The sequence below is a fragment of the Rhyacophila brunnea genome, unplaced genomic scaffold (genome assembly GCF_057557595.1).
Source record: "Rhyacophila brunnea isolate RB1 unplaced genomic scaffold, BYU_Rbru_1.0 scaffold_13, whole genome shotgun sequence".
NCBI classification, from domain to species: domain Eukaryota; kingdom Metazoa; phylum Arthropoda; class Insecta; order Trichoptera; family Rhyacophilidae; genus Rhyacophila; species Rhyacophila brunnea.
This window is the reverse complement of record NW_028232785.1, coordinates 23867697-23888580: the sequence shown is the minus strand read 5'-3', so window position 1 is coordinate 23888580 and position 20884 is coordinate 23867697. Positions and strand designations below refer to the sequence as shown.

Below are 20884 nucleotides of genomic sequence, written 5' to 3'. Positions count from 1 at the left end.
AATAAACATAACACTAAATGGACGCATGTTGAATATGCACATTCTTCGCGTCGCGCAGTCACGATCGCTTTAGACTGTGCCCCAGCTGAAGTATATTGTTATGTGTTACAAAAAATATTGTAACTAGCTTCGAGATGATCGAATTGACTACTGATTCGTGAATGTAATCACTAATTAAGGTTCTTGTGACGATTGCTCACGGAAATCGACGTGAGTCAACTCGTTCAATTGCACCATTATTAGTAAGTAAATGTCCACATTAGATTGAGAAACACAGGCTGTCCTCCAATAATAATGTTATCGACTCACGGTAAGTGTAAGTCAAAATGAGAAATTGCGAAAAATAAACAAAAATATAAAACAGTTTTGCAATCGGTCAGTCCAACTTGGCAGCGCTCTATTTAGATTTAGATAGTGTGTAATACTAATATGCATATGTTTACAGTGCGGAATTAAGTAGATACATACTTATTTATTTATTTATTAATTAATATTTAAAACCAAACCTTTTTAAATGCCGCGAGTAAATAGAAATTTTCCGGGTGTTGTAATACAATAAATAACGCGCAAAGCGGTGGTGTTGGGGGTGCATTGCACCCGGGCGGCATGATTCGGGGGCTAATAGTATATGTTATTAAAAAATATAACATATTCCCTTCAATTACGTTAATTGATTCTCATGTTAAAATATAAGTACCTACGTGCGTTGGATACTGCCGAATAATGACACTTATCAAAGAACGGCAATTGTAAGAATTAAAGCTAAATATAATTAATCATTGGTAGATGGCAGTAGCAGTATGAGCGCTCGAAATGGAAAGGTTTACGAACCGGGGGCCCTATGTTAGAACTTGCGAGTGCAAGCTTACCGGTCGACATGACGTCATATGACATCATTGTGACGTACTACCGGAGTGATAATAGCACTCGAGAAAATCACGCTACTCAGACAGCGGCGCTATTCATTGTCACCATACACATATAGGTGTTTCATCGTAATAATCATCTACGGTGAGCACTGCGCACGGGCGGCATGCTTCGAGCGTGTATTGGCTGATGTCACAATTACGTCATGTCGTTTGGTGCCACACGAGTCGATAGTTAGGAAATCGGGGCCCGGAGCGCTCGACAATTTTCTGAAAATATTAACGTAGTCATGAAATTCAATTAAATCCTGCGAAAACCATGCCTTAATAGTCAAAAAATACTCATCTGTCTATAAAATATCTAAAATTATGCAATACATAACTTTGGATATTTTATGAATAGAATACTATTTTTTATCTATTATAATTTGGTTTAGGCAGGGCTTACTTAATTTAAAAAAATAACCAACAATAAATGTGCAATATGTATTCTTGTCCAACAAAAACAAATAGGTGAGTATGAATGAAAAAGTGTGCACAATTTCGTGTTATCGCCCATAGTATACCAAAACTATTATGGTTTGGTTTAGGCAGGATTTAATTGGCTTTGTTAAAACTAACAACATCATCTGTAAATTATTGTATTCTTAGTTCAATAAAAACAAATACGTATGATTATTAAAGTTTACCTTCACCCTTCGCAACGGCCGTCTGGAATGTTTTTGTTTGGCTACCCCTTGTCATACATTCAACTAATATAGTTAGGTAGGTATTAAAAAAATGTATTTTATGATCTTGACGTCATTCATATATTATATTATGATATAATTGATATCTTTTGATGAGTTACATATTGTTCCTCGCAACTGACGTAGAAATGAAAAGAAATAAAGATATCACATCCTTGCAGCTAGTAACTGGGTACTCACCTACCTATTCAATTTATCGGTGGTGTGTTATGTTATAGGTAGTTTTTGATAGATAAATATTTCACAGGAAATGGCAATTGCCGGAGCACGAATTATCTAGTTACTTGCTTTGTAGAACAACTAACTACGACCGCTGCGATGTAGAGCAGGGATTCCCAACCGGATTTAGACTGGGAACACGTTACGTTCTAAACATCAATAATTTTCAAGAATGTAAATGATACGGTCACATGTAAATTGTACGTAAGGCACAGTTCGCCGTGAGTTTTCTTATCGGAAAGAGATAACCGTATACTATACGGTCTCCAATTTTATTGGATTCAATATGCACAAGGGGAAATGGAGTAAGTCTATTCTACCATTACCACGAGAGGTGCCCTAGTTTGTAGAGTCTCCTTTGACGAGGAATGAGCTTAAGTTAATACTGAGGCTAAGAACAGGGCACACAATGTGCAAAAGATTTGATGTCCTCATGGGAAGAAGCGAATCGCAACTCTGCGATGAATGTCATGTTTTAGAGGACATTGTACATATAGACGAATTGAAAGGTGTCCTGGCGGTGGGTAAGACGGAAGAGCTAAGCAAAATTGTAAAGTTATTTAACAGAATAGGATTGAGGACCTGGTTGACGGATCCCCTTCTAGAAGAGAAGAGGCGATATGACAGCGAGTCGCAGTCAAAGCCTCGGTAAAATCACAAAAAAAACATTAATCCAATTATCATAGTTTTCATAGTCATTCAATTTGTTTGCTGCTGGCTTCCTGTAAAGTGTAAACCGACAAGAACCGTGTTTTATTTAGACATGAATTTTATGTCAGTACTGTACGACTCAGAGAAGTTGGACGGTCTTTAATATACTACTATATATTTCCGAAACAACATTTTACGATGAAGTGTGATACGGCGAACTGCATACTTACAAGTTTCCGGACACGAGATGGTACGGTAGTGGTAGTATTGGGGGGGGGGGAAACGTAACTGTTTTCGGCTATTATATTGTATTCGTACAATTTACCGAACGCACTGTATTGAACATAGCCATTGAAAAAAATCTTCGCTCTTTGGATTGAGCCTAAGGCCTTCCGCTCACGAGAATTCTCAAAGGAGATGAGACTGAAACTAAAATTCGAGCCAGAATCTAGCTAATGTATTTCAATGGCGGCTCGCTCACGTCCCAATGAAAGATGCATGTTGAGCATAATGAATTCAATTCAATTCAATTTATTTATTTTACATATCGTGGACATTAGAAATTATAAGTTTAAGACGTTCACAACATGTCATGAAACAGTATTATAAAGAAGAAAGAAAACTAATAAAAGGGATAAAAATGAAAATATAAAAAGAGAACATAATAATTATAAACATACAATTGTACATCTATAGTAGTTCAAAGAAGTACACCGAGTTAGCTAAGGAGACCCTATTTTAAGAATTTATAAAATAGCGTCCTCCTAAACTCACCTCACGCAAGTGGAATATATAAACACCCAAAGCAATTTGGTTGAACATAGTTATCGCCCTCCCAATTGGCATTACCAGTGGCAGATTGGTTGGTGAAAGCCTACAAAAGAAACCAATGAGAATTATTATCGCATCAAATCAAAAAGCCCTGAAAGTAGGTCGAAAAGATATGCCTTCATCTCGCAGTGGATGAAAATATCAATATATAGGTACTAATAATAAAATAATTTGTAATAGCTTGTACAGTGTGGTTCATAACGATTTGTTGGCACTGATACGTTCATTGACAAAGTGAGTATAGGATGTCCTTAATTATATAGTATGTACCCATCAGCGATCATCAAGTGAAGGTTATGGTGCACAAAAATATTACATAATATATTTGTCTTGGGTGATCTTTGCTGTCACGTGTAACGCAGAATGAGAAAGCAAATAATCATATACGAAACAGTGCGGAAGAGAGCAGGAAAGAGAGAGAGATAGAATATTAAAAAGGGTAAGGTGTGAGAAATCCTATCTAAATGTGTGTAAGATAGGCCAAAGAGTGTATTAAAATCAGGGAACTCAGAAATAATTGAAAATTATCTGTTCTGTGATTAAAATAGTGATAATATAAAGCATAACATATACGTAAACGTATGAGAGAGGGGGAGACTAGAAGACGTATTAAAGGGGGAAAGGTGAGAGAAAACATATATAAATATTTGAGAGGGAGATACATAGGCAACGTAAACGTATTGATAGAGCTCATTTGGCAAGACAAAACGTTTAAATGTGTATAAGAAAACGAGACACAGAGATGAAATATTAAAAGGGGTACGGTGAGAAAAATCTTGTGTTCAGATAGGTTTTTCAGTAATAAAGTTCAAGTGTGATTTTATTCAAAGTACTGTTGCATAACTAAGCGAGATCTAATAATGTTGACAGGTGGTACTGCCACCTGGTAATTTGCTAGTTCTTGATTATATTAATAATTATTGAGCAGTACTATGTAGGAAGACATTATGGGGTATCCTTATACCAACAGAGGCACCTAGCGGAAAAATACGAAGCTTGCAATTTGAGACATTTTTTTGATAATTTACAATTTCAACTGTATTAATTAATAAATAAGTATCTGAAAACATTAAAAAGATTTTTTTAAGGCAAATATAAACTTACAATTGTAAAAAAATGTAATAAAATGTGAATTAGTTGCAGGGTCCCATCTTATTATTCCATTATATTTTATGGTAATATTTATTATTAAAATTTAGTTTATTAAATTTAAAATTTTTTAACGTTTAGATTTTTGACTAATTCATCGTTTTAATATTTTTTTTATATTTAATTTAAAAATAAAAATAATAAATTTTTATAAAAGTATAAATGTGTATAACTTGAAATCCTTTTTATTGCTCTCGGGTTATGGACTCGTTCATATTGGTGTATTTGAAGGTTACAATACACACTATTATAGCACATCTAAAATGTGTGGTTCAGTTTCGTAGGACACTCACGCATTCAAAACCATGCTTCAAAATGTAGTGTATTGGGGTACAGCTTATCTGAATTATATTTAATAATCTGTTTTGTGAGATAGGCATATATTTAATTATATTATCTCGCTCTTGAACCGATGATATGCGACAGCATTTTTATCGCACATGCTATTTTGTAATCATATTTACCTACCAACGTATATATGTGTAGGAACGACAATAATATTTTATATTACCTACCTATCCATAGATATTATAGGTAGGTAATTTGTCAGTAGGAATCCTAGTGTTATCGAATGAAGGTCGTATACACTGGCACAAATGTACTTACTAGGTACATACGTAACAATGTGAACGGTCAGAAAACAAAATGTCACAGCTGCATTAGGTATTATATACTATATATAATATCGTCTCTGTTCTGGCTGAACACACTAACTGGAGAATACTAGTTTTGAGTAATTTGACTTTGAAGTTGTTAAAATGCTTGAAATGGTCTATCATGTGAGTTTATTAAGTAATCGTAAAAATGATGACTATAAAATAAAGACTGTTTATTTATTAAGAAGGTTTCCAGACGGTAAAGTTTGAAATAAGGAACATTTTCGTATAACTAACTCAATATGTCTTTTTTTGAATTTGTGTCTTCTGCCAGAAAAGTGACGATATATTTGTCTTGAATTATCTGTAACGCAAGGGTGGAGGTAGGTTGTTAAGATTCGACATAATAAGTAGTGCACACCAAACTTGTCAGTCATACTTATTTGTTTTCATTGAACTAAGAATACAATTTGCAGATGGTGCTGGTTAGTTTTTAAAATTCAATTAAACCCTGCCTAACCAAACTATAATCGATAAAAAATATTCTTCTATATATAAAATATTTAAAATTCTGTATGGTTTAATGGCATAATTTAAAAAAAACAAACAAACACTATCTACACACTGTAGTCTTAGTTCAATGAAAACAAATACGTTTGACTGACAAAGTTTAATGTGCACTATTTATGTCAAATCTTGACAGCCTACCTCTAACCTTCGCCACTGCAATAATAATATGTTAATGTGTAAAAGAGAGCTAGACAAGGAGCAGTTGTCATAACGAAGGGCAACCTTAGAATGACGTATTCATGACATGTGTTTTAGTTTACCCAATATTCTTCCACACTCAAGATCAGTTGCTTGTTATAGGTACCACACTAGGAATTGCAATACCGGTATCCCAGTATTTTTCTATATTGATATACCGGTTTTAAAAATCAGACAATACCGATATATACAGTATTGAAAGTGGAAACAAAATGTATTAAACAACATAAACGGATTGACAGGAGTGTAATTTTTTGTCGGATTACGCGATGTCTCGTTTACTTCCGTGTCCTTTCAGCGTCCTTTGTGATCAGCAATGACACATGCTATAACATATTAATATCATAAAAAAGTTTTTTACATAATATTATTATACTTATTATATTTAATGGTAGCTGTTTTTTTTTCAATTATTATTTTACGAATACCAGTATTGGTATTTTCATTCGGTATTGCAATCCCTACTCCACACCCGTTAAGTATTTCAGTTGGTTACTTGTAAATTGTACGTAAAACATTTCACTGTGGCACAGTTCGCCTTGAGCTTTCTTATCGGAAAGAGATGACCGTATACTATACTGTCTCCAATTGTATTAGATTCAATATGAATATTAATTCAAAAATTTCATAGCTGATTTTGGCAAAATTCTTGAATTCAAGAATAAAAACCTAACCTAACCCAACAAATAATCCAGTATATCTGCTATTTTCAAAATTTATTTGCAGCTGGCTTCCTGTAAAGTATAAACCGACAAGAACCGTGTTTTATTTAGACATGAATTTTATGTCAGTACTCTACGACCCAAAGAGGATGGACGGTCTTTAATATACGGCCATATACCTATTTCCGATACAACATTTTACGGTGAAATGTGATACGGCGAACTGTATACAGATTTCAGTTCCCATTCATTAATTGTGTTCTCTGGTTTGAACGAAGTATTTAGAAGTTGCAAACTCTTTTTAATAAAATTGCAGTAGCACAGTATAACTGTGGAGTCACTAACAATACCTTGAAAAATAATAATGCATGTTACATTATTATCATCTATGTATGCACAAAAATATCATAGCGACGTAAAATACCTACCTATTGTCCCACTTTTTACTGGAATTAGCTCCAACAGTGAGTTATTATTAGCAATCGTCATCAGCTGTGAATTATTGTCAATGACAATAATTGAGAGGCTTAGGACACAAGCCATCCATGTACCCAGCGTTGCCAATTTAGTGTTTTTCTTACCAGATCTAGCATTTTTCTATAAGTATCTAGCTTGCAAAAAACGCATCTGGCTTGTGTGATGCCTCCAATACCTTTAAATGTGTTGAAAAAACACTAGATATTTAACATACATAATTTTGAAAACACTTTTGAGAAAATATATTATAACCAATAGAAAAAATCTTTTTGAAAAAAAGACCTAAAGACCCAAAGGTAGATAGACCTCTCAAAGTATGGAAAGACAAATAGTGGGACTTCGTAAAAATTTCAATAAAGTAGACACAGCGGTCTTCATCAGGTGCACACACAAGGGGGGTTCTCGGGTCCGGACACCCCGCGGAAACAGAAAAAAAATCAGTGACGTCCATAGACAAAATGCCGCCCAATTTTTATACAGTATTTTTATTATCCTTTCATGACTCCAATATCTAAGAAATGTGTTGTATGGATGCATTACTTACAAAATATAGCTACACTTAGGTACCTACCACTAAAACATACGTTAAATATAGATAGAAAAAGCGAATTCACCAGAGTCTGAGGTTCTATCTATTTGGTTGATATTTCTGACACATTTGGTTTTTACCATTTATCAATACACAGATTTATTATTTTCACACAATTTTACTATAGATACTATCATTGTCATGACGTAAAGAAAATAATTTTAGCCCAGGTAACCGTGGCAATCTTCGATCTTAATAATTATGATGGTTCGGCCACGCCATTGCCGAGTCAAGTAGAAAGCCTATAAATTCACAACGACTGGTCCTACTTTTTCCGCCCCTCCCATTGTTATTTAAGGATGACCTGTCATTGCCTGTCATTTTTCTATATAGTGGTCACACTGACACGTCTGTAGTGATCACACAGGGAATGGTTTGATTTGAATAGATAAGTTACATGATAAATAATACACTAGCATTAACAAACACCTTCTACAAATGTAATTCATAGATCAATGCTACATATTTTTTGGAAATCGATATTACCACCGGTTTTTGTGTGAAGGTCTAGTCTGACTTTGACAGCTAATAAATAACAGGAATATATATTATTTAAAATTTATTAATATATTTTATTTGAGAATCTTTTATAATTCAATATGAAACGAGAAAGGGCGAATCAATATGTCAAGCAATCTGGGATCCGATTTTGACAGCTGAACAGTGGACCACTCGTTGCAAAAAGATATGCTCAGGCTTTATAAAGATGGCGCTAGCCACGCGCATTCGATAACCACTAATAATAATTGTGGATGCGACACTTCGCAATAACTTGTATGAGAGCACACTTAGTTATATCTACAGACCAGCAGTGGAATAAGTACTATAAAAAAATTGCGTTTTATTAAATAAAACAACAATCAACGTATGGAGTATCTGGGTAGATTTGTATCGAAGTATTGGCACTTATTGTAACATACAATAAGTTAGTTGTAATTGTGACAATAATGTTTTAACACCACCTCTTATGGCTGTGGTATTTTTTTTAAAGCGAGATAGACAGTTTTGACTGTATAGAGGGCTAACTTATTGTATTTGTTACAATAAGTGTTAATACTTTAATACGAACCTACCCTTGATAGCTACCATAGCGGCCGAAAGCAGTCTTATGTATAGAATAGATGCGCTGCTATATTTTGGTAATCTTGCCCACAGTGACGTCCCTAGACAAAATGCCGCCACATTTTTTTTATACAGTACTTTTTATCGTACTTTAGTGACACCAATATCCAAGAAATGCGTTGTATGGATACATTACTAACAAGATATATACCACTAAATCTAATTTAAATGCCATCTCTGGTTCAATAGACAATATTGTTAGTCTACGGTTTCAGATAGGTACATTTAAAAATACACTTGACAACTTTCAAAACTCATGAGTGACTGGTAAATATATTTGGATAAATTTTAAATTAGGTATGCACGTGTTATTGCTGTTCACCAAGAATGTGACGTCCAAGGACAACGGAAGTAAACTAGGCATCGCGAACCCGACAAAAAAATAAAGTCCTTTTCAAACTTTTATAGTACCTAATTAATACATTTTGTTTCCAACCAGTGAGCTGAATTTATTAATGGAAAGATGTTTCCGTTATTACTAAGTTTAGGTAGCTATTTCTATATATACTTAATGACAGTGACGTCCCGTGGGGGTAGGCAGATTTACCGTCGCTTGGGGGCGGCAAATCGATCTTTAGACATAATATATAGAAAAAGCTAACTACTTAAACTTAATAATAATGGAAATATCTTGCTTTTAAAGAAATCAGCTCACTGGTTGGAAACAAAATGTATTAATTACTATACAAGTTTAAATCGGACTATAATTTTCTGTCCAGTTTGCGATGTCTAGTTTACTTCCGTTGTTTTTGGATGTCACGTCCTTGGTGAATAGCAATGACACGTGCAGATTTCGAATTATATGTGAATTATAGGTAGATACACACTTTACTTGATTTTGTGTAAAATGTTTTCGCGATTTTTGGAGTTGTCAGGTGTATTTTTTAATGTATCTGAAACCGTGGACTTGCAATAATGTATATTGAAGCAGAAGTTGTAAGTAATGTATCCATACAACACATTTCTTAGATATTGGAGTCACGGAAGGATTACAAAAAAACTGTAAGTATAAAAAAAAAATGTGATGGCATTTTGGCGCTGCCTAGGGGCGGCATTTTGTCTAGGGACGTCACTGCTTAATGAGTCTCCTCGATTTGCCGCCCTTTGGGTAACTGCCGCCTCCAAGCGACACTCAATCTGCCTACCCCCACGGGACGTCACTGCTTGCCCTTCTCATCGTTTTAAAAATCAATAGTAAATTATTATGGATATTTTTTTGGAAACGGGCCCTCCCCTTAAATTATTTTCTGTCTACAATAATGAAAACAGAATATGTTTACGTGAATAAATATAATATAAAATGTTATCAAGTCTTTTTGGCATTGCTTATTTTCTCGATTTTGGATTTAATGCAATATAATTTTATACTCTTCCGAAGTGGGTCCAATTTCTAAATAACTCAACCAAGACAAGGTTTGGTTTGGTTTTCTAAAGTGACTGATTGTCTGTCAATATTTAGGCGTCGTCAACATGGCGTCCGCGGTCTGAATACGGTCTCTCGAGGACAGACATGTTTTGGTTTATTATTCTATAACGTGTGAAATATCTACAATAATATAATATCGCGAAGTTTTAATAATACACGTCTTGTTTTCACAGCAAACATTTTATGGATGAAACAAAACATGATTATTTTGAAAATGTGGGAATAATAAGTATTTTTAAATACACATTTTGGTACAATTCTCTTTACTGGAAGCCAGGCGGGAACAGCGGCAATTGTTATAGCCGATCTTGGCAAAATTCATGAATTCAAGAATAATAACCTAACCAAGTGGTGGCCAAACCGTGGCACATGCGCCGAACGTACCGCATTGGATGATTACAAGTGTTGCATTGCATATTTGCGAGTAGTTATTCTTTTGAAATAGGCGCCACAACTGAAAAAAAATTAAATTAAAACTGTTCATTTCTCAGTTAAAAAATGAGGATTTGAGTCATTTTCCACACTTGAAAGAGCAGAATGAAAGTGCTGCGGATAATAGCAATCTGACCAAATATATTGAAGAAATCAAGATATTGCAAGGGTCATTTGAAAATCGTTTTCATGATTTTGCTAAAGAAGAAAACTGCATGCTCGCATTTATAAATCCATTTTCACTTAGTGAACAAAGTGTAATGCAGGTGCCTAGTAACATACAAATGGAACTGATTGATTTAAAAGCAAATTCATTATTGAAAATGAAATTTGATGAGCTTTTTCCTGATCAAAATGCTTATGACATAATTAATTTCTGGCGTTCACCCTGTGAACATTTCCCAGAGCTAAGAAAATTTGCAAAAAGTTATATATGTATCACCATCAGCGGGGTCCACGACAGCGATCACCCTCTCGTCCAAGAGATCATTTCTGAATATTGTAGATCGGTGCTCCAATGAACGTGTGTTTTTTGAACTGGCATAAATTAATTTATTTAATTTGTCTTACGTGGGTGAAGTCGGCGAAGCGTTGAGCGGCGCGCGCAACTCAAACATATAACCGTGTGTGAAAATTTTTGTAGACAAAGTCTTTTTTTAGTTATACGTTTATACGGTTATACGTTTGAGTTGCGCGCGCCGCTCAACGCGCCGCCGAACGCACTTACCTAAGACGAGCCGTTACTGTAATAATTAACCGCCTCAATTTAACTATGATAAACTACTGTCAATAGCCGCCGTGTGTATAGATTAGCTTTGCAGGTAGAGTGAGACAGTTCTCATTATATTTGTGTTCTTGATTTCGTCCCGTTTATAATATGACAGTGGCGTCGAGTGGCGAAATGTTATTATCTTTGATTTTAAAGCAGTTTGATACCTCTGGCATAATTTATTATTATTTGGCAAATTGTCTCGGTCGGTGTGACAATAAACACTCTGTAACCTGGCGATACGAAAATAATAAATACATTTCGCAGATTTTTCTTTTTTGTCACAGTACCGCAATGGGAAATTTTATTGCCTCTTTAAAAAAATACATTTATTTTCTTGACACTGTATCCCTATTTAGAGCAGTGACAATTATATTGATTTGCCATATAGGATAAGCTGTTATCTAATTTCGCAAAGGTTTAAGTACAAATAGTGCACATTAAACTTTTTCAGTCATACTTATTTGTAGGGATTGCAATACTGAATGAATTCATCAATACCGGTATTCGTCAAAACATAATTATTACACAATAAATATAACTAATATAATCTATTTAAAATACTATTTTACAGCAACCACAAGTACCTACTGTGACACCCCCGTATGGTCCCCATTTGGGGATGTCTTTGGTATCTTTGGTATCTGGAGAGGCCCGAATCGGTATCAACGGTATAACGGCTGATTGTAAAAATAATTAAATAATGTTAAATATCTGCCGGCAACATTGTCTGAATAGCGTTAAAAAAATACGAATGGCAACGCCGCATTTTGTACGGCTCTCAAGTGACCGTTGGTTTTAGCGGGAGAAGCATATTTGACAGCAACGCAGTAAGCAGTGTTAAGCTCGCTATCCGTCAAAATTAAATCGAAACGAATTTGTATAAAAATGTAACCATTTAGAATATAATAACTTAAATATACCTTGCCGTTTCCAAAACAATTCCGGTGTGTTAATTGTCCACCTCCACCTCCCGAATCCAGACGAAAAACCAATACTAAAGATAAAAGTGACAGTTTGCTATTCACTTACCAAAATGGAGGGAAGTGATACTACCTACATTTTACTATATTGACCTTGTATAATAGATCATAATATATTAGAAATGCTAATTTTTTAAATACAATATGTTTGGGTACAAGAATTTTTTTCTCAAATTCAACATTTGTTGGATGTACTGTACTTTTTGGATCAATTTTTTTTCCGACCATGTCCGATCCTAATAGGATCATATGGGCCTCCACAGAGTAGAGGTTTGTATTAACAGATTTTTTTACGAGAAATGGATGTCAGCCACTTGCTCAACCTATTAGGTCCATAACCTGACTCACACACAAATTGAAAAATAATATGTATACTTGCCAGACCCACGATTCGAACCTGGGATCCACGGCGTGATAGTCCAACGCTTAAGCCGCGCGGCCACCACCGCGGCCAATAGTTATAGAATAATTGGAAATATTTACCACGAATATTTTCTTTTTTCGAAATTCATTCATGGCGACAAGAATGTTTAATGGATTTTATTTTAATAATATTTGCGTTTTGGCTGCGTAAAACTTGGAAATTGAAAATACAATAATAGTACTAAGTAATGAAAAAATTACATTAAATTCATTTTCGAAAAACATAAACGTGTAATCTTAATACCGAAAATCCCTATTTTTTGGATTTTTGAAACTGGTATTTTGGTATCGATAAATAATTGAATACCGGTTTTGAAATACCGGTACTGCAATCCCTACTTATTTGCTTTCATAGTTTGCAGATGGTGCTGGATTATAATATTCAATTAAACCCTGCCTAAACCAAACCATTATATTGTAGGTACACTATGAGCGATCCGACAAAAATACTGCATACTTTTTCAGTAATACTTATTTGTTTTCGTTGAATTAGGAATACATAATAATATTACAGATGGTATTGGTTAGTTTTATTTTTCAATTCATAAACACTGCCTAAAGTCTAAACCAAACTATAATCGACAAAAAAATATCCTTCAATCTATAAAATATTTAAAATTCTGTGTGGTTTGATCGCAAAATTTTAGATATTTTATAAATAGAGGAATGTTTTTTGTCTATTATCTACTATGGTTTGGATTAGGCAGGGTTTAATTGGAAAAAAATAACGAACACTACTACACACTGTAGTCTTAGTTCAATGAAGACAAACACGTTCATGTGCACTGTTTATGTCGGATCTTAACAGTCTACCTCCACCCTTCGCCACTGCTAACTGAGCCAGTCCGACCCTTTTCTTTTCTTTCTAAACCATTTCTTTAAGCACCACAGTGCATGGTCATTACAATATCAGTCCCGTGCGGCTCCCTATCGGGATAGCAGTTTAAGTACCTACAAGTCTTTTCTTTCGGACACGTTTTAACCGTCATGAAAGGCGGCTCTCCACATCCACGACTGTGGAGAATGTAGAGTGAAGAGAAGTCTGAAGAGTGGAGATGGGGAACCTAAAACCAGTTAATACAATATTAATGTTATCCAGTAGCGAAGGGTGGAGGAAGGCTGTTAAGATCCGTCACAAATAGTGCATATTAAACTTTGTTAGTCATACGTATTTGTTTTTATTGAACTAAGACTACAATTTACAGAATATGGTATTGTTTAGTTTTTAAAAATCAATTAAACCCTGCCTAACGAAACCGTGATAGTTTTGGTATATTTTGGGCTATACGACAAAATTGTGCACACTATAATATCATTCATACTTATTTGTTTTCGTTGGTTAAGAATACATAATATAACAGATAGGTACTCATTTTGTTGATTAATTTTTTCAATTCATTAAACCCTGCCAAAACCAAAATTTAATATTATTTTATCTATAGAATATTCAAAGTTATGCATAATTTTAGATACTTTATAGATAGACGAGTATTTTTTGACTATTATCTATTATGGTTTGGTTTCGTAGGGTTTAATTGAATTTTAAAAACTAACCAACACTATCTGTAAATTGTTGTCTTATTTCAATGAAAACAAATACGTATGACTGACAAAGTTGGGTGTGCACTATTTATGGCGGATCTTAACAGCCTACCTCCACCCTTCGCCACTGAATCAAATCTACACTCTCCAGAATACAGCTCTGCCCAAATTTGAGGCGAATAAAAATAATTTACTATTTTTTAAATCTAACAACCATGCCTAATGAATAGTTGCTGTGTTCAGCCAGCCGGTGAGCTACGGTTAGTGTTTTAGGTTAGTTCTGGGACATAAAATATTGTCTATGATTCTTCTTATTTTTTTTTTGATTCCTCTACTATCGTTGGACAGCATCTTGGGTTGTTATGTCACCCTATCGGATGACAGCAAAGCAATGCAATTATGCGCTCATTTTCAACCTAAATACAAAACTTAGCAAGTAATTTTTTTTCTTGAGTTTGCAATCCTCGATTGCACAACTTTTAATAGAAGATGTCACCAAAAGATGATGTAGAAACCGTCCCCGTGAAGAAATTTATGAGTGAAATTTGGAAACACATCGGGGAAAAATTCGTTTTTTTTTCGGTTAGGTACATGCAGTGACGTCCCGTGGGGGTAGGCAGATTGAGCGTCGCTTGGGGGGGGGGGGGGCAGTTACCCGAAGGGCGGCAAATCGAGGAGAATCATTATTTATATATAGAAATGGCTACCTTAACTTAGTAATAAAGGAAATATCTTTCCATTAAGGGGGGACATGCTCGTCGTAGGTCAAGATTGAATTTTTATTGTATTTTCAAACCATGATCCTGGACACTCCTTAAACGTTGTAGATAATCTATTTATATAATTTTGAAGCCTTATTATCCTTTATATTTATTTCAAACATTTGATGACTGCATAAAGTATTTTTGTTACATAAAATAGTATTCTTTTAAACCTCTCGCTCTAATGTTTTAGAATATAGTCATATTTCGGTAAGTACATGAATGTGCAGTGGTGTTAAGATGTTTTACATTTATTAATTTTTAAACTCATTTATAAAACCATTAGTATAATTTATGACGAGATAATTTTAGTAAAATATTCACGATAAAAAATTATATTGATAATCTCTGTGATCCCAAATTTGACAAGAATTAGGCATTTTATTATTCAAAAAATCGGCAAGATTAACACATTTGAAGATAATTCTAAAGATACTCACTATAAGCTATGTCTTTGACCATTCAAGTGTGATAAACATCCTACGAATAATGATTGCTTTATAATAATTATTGACCTAAGAATAAGGTAGTGTTTTTTTGAAATACGCCATTTCTTTTGGCATTCCCCAGTGGTTAAGCTACAACATACGGCCGTAGCCATAAATTGACAAACTATAATTAAAGTAGGGAGTAAAATTATGTTAACGCGCGTGTTTGAATATGTTTGCTAGCTACTCGCGAGTTTTGGAAGTTGTCAGGCGTATTTTTAAATGAAGTTACCTATCTGAAATCATTGTCTATTGAAGCAGATATAAATACTTATCATGCTAGTAATGTATCCACACAACACATTTCTTAGATATTGGAGTCATGAAAGGATGATAAAAGCACTTTAAGTATAAAAAAATTATGGCGGCATTTTGGTACTGCCTAAGGGCGGCATTTTGTCTAAGGACGTCACTGGGTACATGTTCAAACACGCGCGTTGACATGATCTTACTCCCTATTTCAGTTATAGTTTGTCAATTTATGGCTACGACCATATATTGTAGTCTAACCACTGGGAAATGCCAATAGAAATGGCGTATTTCAAAAAAATAATACCTTATTCTTAGGTCAATAATTATTATAAATCAATCATTATTCATAAGATGTTTATCACATTTGAATGGTCAAATACATAGCTTATAATCAGTATCTTTCGAATTATCTTCAAATGTGTTAATCGTGCCCATTTTTTGAATAGTAAAATGCCTAATTCTTGTCAAATTTTTGATCACAAAGATAATAAAATAATTTTTTTTATCGTAAATATGTCACTATATAATGTTAACATTAATTTTACTAAAATGGTTTTGTAAATGCATTTAAAAATGAATAAATCTAAAAAATCTTAACATCTCTGCACATGGATGTACTGAAATATGACTATATTCTAAAACATTAGATCGAGAGGTTTAAAAGAATACTATTTTATGTAATAAAAATACTTTATGCAGTCATCAAATGTTTAAAATAAATATAAAGGATAATGAGGCTTCAAAATTATGTAAATAGATTATCTACAACGTTTAAGGAAAGTTCAGGGTAATGCTTTGAAAATACCATAAAATATCCATTTTGACCTACGTTGGGCATGTGGGCCCGTTAACCTTTAGCGATAGGTAGGGGGCTCGTCAAAGATCCTGGCCTGGGGACCCGTTTTAGGATGTGGGGGCCATTGTATGTTAAATATACGTCTATAGGTGATGGAAGAATTTATTTTATTGATCCAGGAACTTGTTTCAATCTCTGGCAGAAGATGGCGTCGAAGAAAAAGTAAAATAAACAATAAATACATAATATAATAAAATAATGTACCAGTTAAAGGTAAGCGAGTCATTGAAATAAGTGGTTAACTGGTAAACTACCTAATCATTTGTTTAGAAAATTGACTCTATAGGTACCTACTTGCTATTCTATTTCGCAGGTTTTTTTATTCATGCTAGAATTGTCTCTTATTACTTCTTCAGTCTGTTGCGGAGAACACTTTGAGAACCTGCCGTTTTTTATTTATTGCATTATTGGAAGTGTATTATTTTATTTATCCTCGGAACAGTATTTATTTAGGGTGTTCCCGGTGTTGTCTTATTAAGTCATGGATCTCGGGTTCGAATCAGGGCTTGAAATAAACTGAAGCGCGCCGGACCTCCGTTCCGATTCATAAGATCGCCTAAATTATCTCCGTCTCGCGGAAAAAATAATTTGACCATCTGAGCTAAATATGCCATATAACAAAAACTAACACAATTATTTTTTATAAAATACACATAAAATTAGATACTTAACTAGGTTAATATTTTCGTAAAATTATCGAGTGCTCCGGTTCATACAATTTTCCATTTCAAGTACCTACTGGTTCGAATCCCGTGTAATATTCTGACAATTTCTCCTGTTGTTTTTGGGTCGTAAGTACTGACATAACATTCATGTCTAAATAAAACACGGTTCTTGTAGGTTTACACTTTACAGGAAGCCAGCAGCAAACAAATTTTGAAAATAGCCGATATACTGGATTATTTGTTAGGTTAGGTTAGGTTTTCATTCTTGAATTATTATTAGAATTTTTCGAAAATCAGCCATGAAAATTGAATTAATGTTCATATTTAATCTAATAAAATTGGAGACCGTATAGTATGCGGTCATCTCTTTTCTGATAAGAAAGCTCACGGCGAACTGTGCCACGGTGAATTGTTTTACGTACAATTCGCATGTAACCTTAGCTGATAACTTAATTTTTCCAAGAACGTACGTTGGTATACTATTTTAAAAGTCTGACCCTCAAGGTGTTATATAAAATTGATGCCTAGTTTAATAAAAAAGATTGCAAAAGTGAATGATTGGATTTAAATTGCGTTGAATGCTTTCACATTTTTTTAAATATACATTTAACCAATCTAATAATAGACAATCAAAGAAAAAATGTCACGGATAAAGTAATACGGCCTATCGATAGATAATCAATGATGAACTTCGCCTACCTACCATAACAGGTACATATAAACATAAACAGTTGTGCATTCATCTTATTATATAATTTGACGTTTGATCTTACTAAATTCAGATAATTATTCTTCTTCGTCTTTGTTCCTCCTCGACTCCTTAGTCAAAGACTATTATCAGTGACGTCCCTAGATAAAATGCCGCCCCTTGGACGGAGCACAAAACGAACCAGTCAATCATCCAGAGACTGAAGATAAAGGAACGGCTCTCGACAATATGTCTGAGAAGATTTTTATTCTGCAGTTTTTTGGATATATTGTCAGGCGCGGACCGGACAACCTAGAGAGACTGGTAGTTTTGGGTCTCATCCAGGAAAGGTGAAGCAGAGGAAGGGCGTCTGCGCGCTGGAGCGATCAAGTGAAAGAGCTGACTGGGGGGGGGGGGGGGGTACCATTCATTCTGCCCTGAGAGAAACGGAAGATCGAGAAGGATGGAAAGTCTTGCTCGCTCAAAGGATGGCGAAATTCAAATGTGGTCACGATCCTCAGCCATGAGTGTACGACCAAGAAGAATAAGAAGACAGCGCCAAAATTCCGCCCCATTTTTTATACTTTATTTTTTTATCATTTATCTAAGAAATGTTTTGTATGGATAGATTACTTACAAAATATATACCACTAAAACCTACAAAATTAAATTTAGATATAAAAGGCAAATAAATATAATATAGGTAATTATGTTAGACACTTACCCAAATCACCAGAAATGTGAGGTTATATTATTTGGTTGATATTTCTGATATATTTGGTTTGTACCGTTTAGAAATACATATATTATACCAAATTATTATCCTCGATTTGCCGCCCATGGAGTAACTGCCGCCCCCAAGCGACGCTCTATATGTCTACACCCACGGGACGTCACTGATTATTATTACGTATATGTACCACAGACGCCTAAAAAACACCTATCGTTGACTTGCATCTTCCCAGGATATGTCTGCATTTCGTAGTTTCACAGCATACACTCTTTCTACCACTTGAAGACATAGTAGGTCAGTTGAGACTCTTTTGATTTGAAGAACCTTGGCCCCCAAATCCTGAACGGGCCCCCATACCAGGACCTTCCCCCCTACCTATCGCTAATGTGACGCTCACAGAACAGATTAATAAATATAATTCATATAGATTATAGGCTATACCGCATCCAACTACATTTTGAAGCAGGGTTTTGAACGTGTGAGTGTCCTACTAAAATGAAACACACATTATAGAGTGCAATAGTGTGTGTTGCAACTTTTAAGTACACCGATATTGAACGAGCGTCAGTACATGACGAATCTTAGAATGACGTATTCTTGACACGTGTTTAAGTTTATCCCATATTATTCCACACTCAAGATTGATTGCCTGTTACTCATTATAGAGTTGTCGAGTATCGACACAAAATAATCAAAAATTGCATCTCACAACCATATATTTTTTAATATTAATATTTGTATGAGCAAATTTTTAATGTGTGTTATATCTCATTTATCTCGTCGACCCGACACGATCGCACCACGCTTACTCTTGAAGAATGAGATTGCAGAGACAGTCAGCACTTTTACGTGTAAACAGTTATTGTCACGATAGTTTAAAATAAGCACTATTGCCGACAATAATTCCATGCACATGTACAGGCGCTATTACTGCAGGTAAATCCATGCACGTAATACAAACGCTATTATGCATTGGAAATAAGACATGAATTTTTGAGTTAAAAATTTAGGCCTTGAAATTCGTGATGCCCGGGGTAAACTACCCTTCCTATACTCCCTTCCTATAATATGGCGATATGCAAATTGAAATAATTCCCCGATCACTAGGTGATTAAGTATTTTTGAATTGTTAATAATGTTTATTTATCTTTTGTTTCAGGCTTTATCAACTGTAATGCGAACACACTCCAAAATTTATCACATCTTCATGGAGGTAAGAGGAAAAAAGATTATCCATTTTATAAATAAATTATTGTATTATTTTGTTGGCATACATAAAAAAACAGTTACGTCGCTATACAAAGTGCTACCCTTAAGCACACTTAGAATGACTTAGCTTTATTCAGTCTGAATCCCTCTTGCATACTGTAATTTGAACGTATTTTACCACGTTTTTCTTAGCTCGCATTCTTGTTTGTCCGGTGGTTGTTTATCCAGTACAAATCTTGCAATCGATTTTTAACTAACTTCCCGACTAGCTAGACATTTGAAACTTTTAGAATATATCAGAACACGATGCCAATGCACTTTTAGCCATCTTTAAGTAGAATTGAATTCATTTTCAGTTAATTCTGTTTTGTATGAAAAGTTATTTTGGAAGAAATCCGTAAAAAGTAAAATACTATTATTGGTTGCTAAGGGGATGGTCCTAGCAACTAAATTATTAACATATGCGTGCGTTACTATGGAAATCAACATGAAATGTCAAAATGACTTTCAGTATTCTATAATATTTATTCAGTAGATATCTATTTCTATCAAGTACAAAACAAAGTATTTATTAATACATAGGATTGTCAAGTTTATATGATTCAACAGAAAATTTAAAAATGTGGTATATTAATTTTTTTTATCTTGTAATTATTTCGACTTATCTGCACTGTAAATGGAAACATTGCCATTCTTGATAGTGCTGACTTGTGTGTCATGTGTAAGAATTTGATAACATCTGTCGTTTTATCTCCTAATGTGAAATACTTACCGGCCATTGATGATGCCAATTGGTGGTTCAGTGACTGTATCGTAAAGTCGTACCGATTTTTTTTTATAAATTCTTAATCTACCTGATATTATAATATCTAACCTGTATAATATTAAATTTAGTGTACCATTCCGTTACTTATTCAATAATAATTATTGTCGTTATTATGTTTCATGTCGTCATATTGTGAACGTTTTACGTATAAT

The 20884-nt window shown here is 34.2% G+C and overlaps 1 protein-coding gene across 6 annotated transcripts in view; it reads left to right on the top strand.

Annotated features, from left to right (window-relative positions):
* orb2 (cytoplasmic polyadenylation element-binding protein orb2) overlaps nucleotides 1-20884 on the top strand; it is a 104012-nt gene that overhangs the window by 61387 nt on the left and 21741 nt on the right. For all 6 annotated transcript variants that reach the window (XM_085940634.1, XM_085940636.1, XM_085940637.1 and 3 more), the window contains one exon: nucleotides 19857-19910. In XM_085940634.1, the coding sequence (XP_085796760.1) occupies nucleotides 19857-19910 (54 nt within the window). The remainder of the gene's footprint in view (nucleotides 1-19856; nucleotides 19911-20884) is intronic.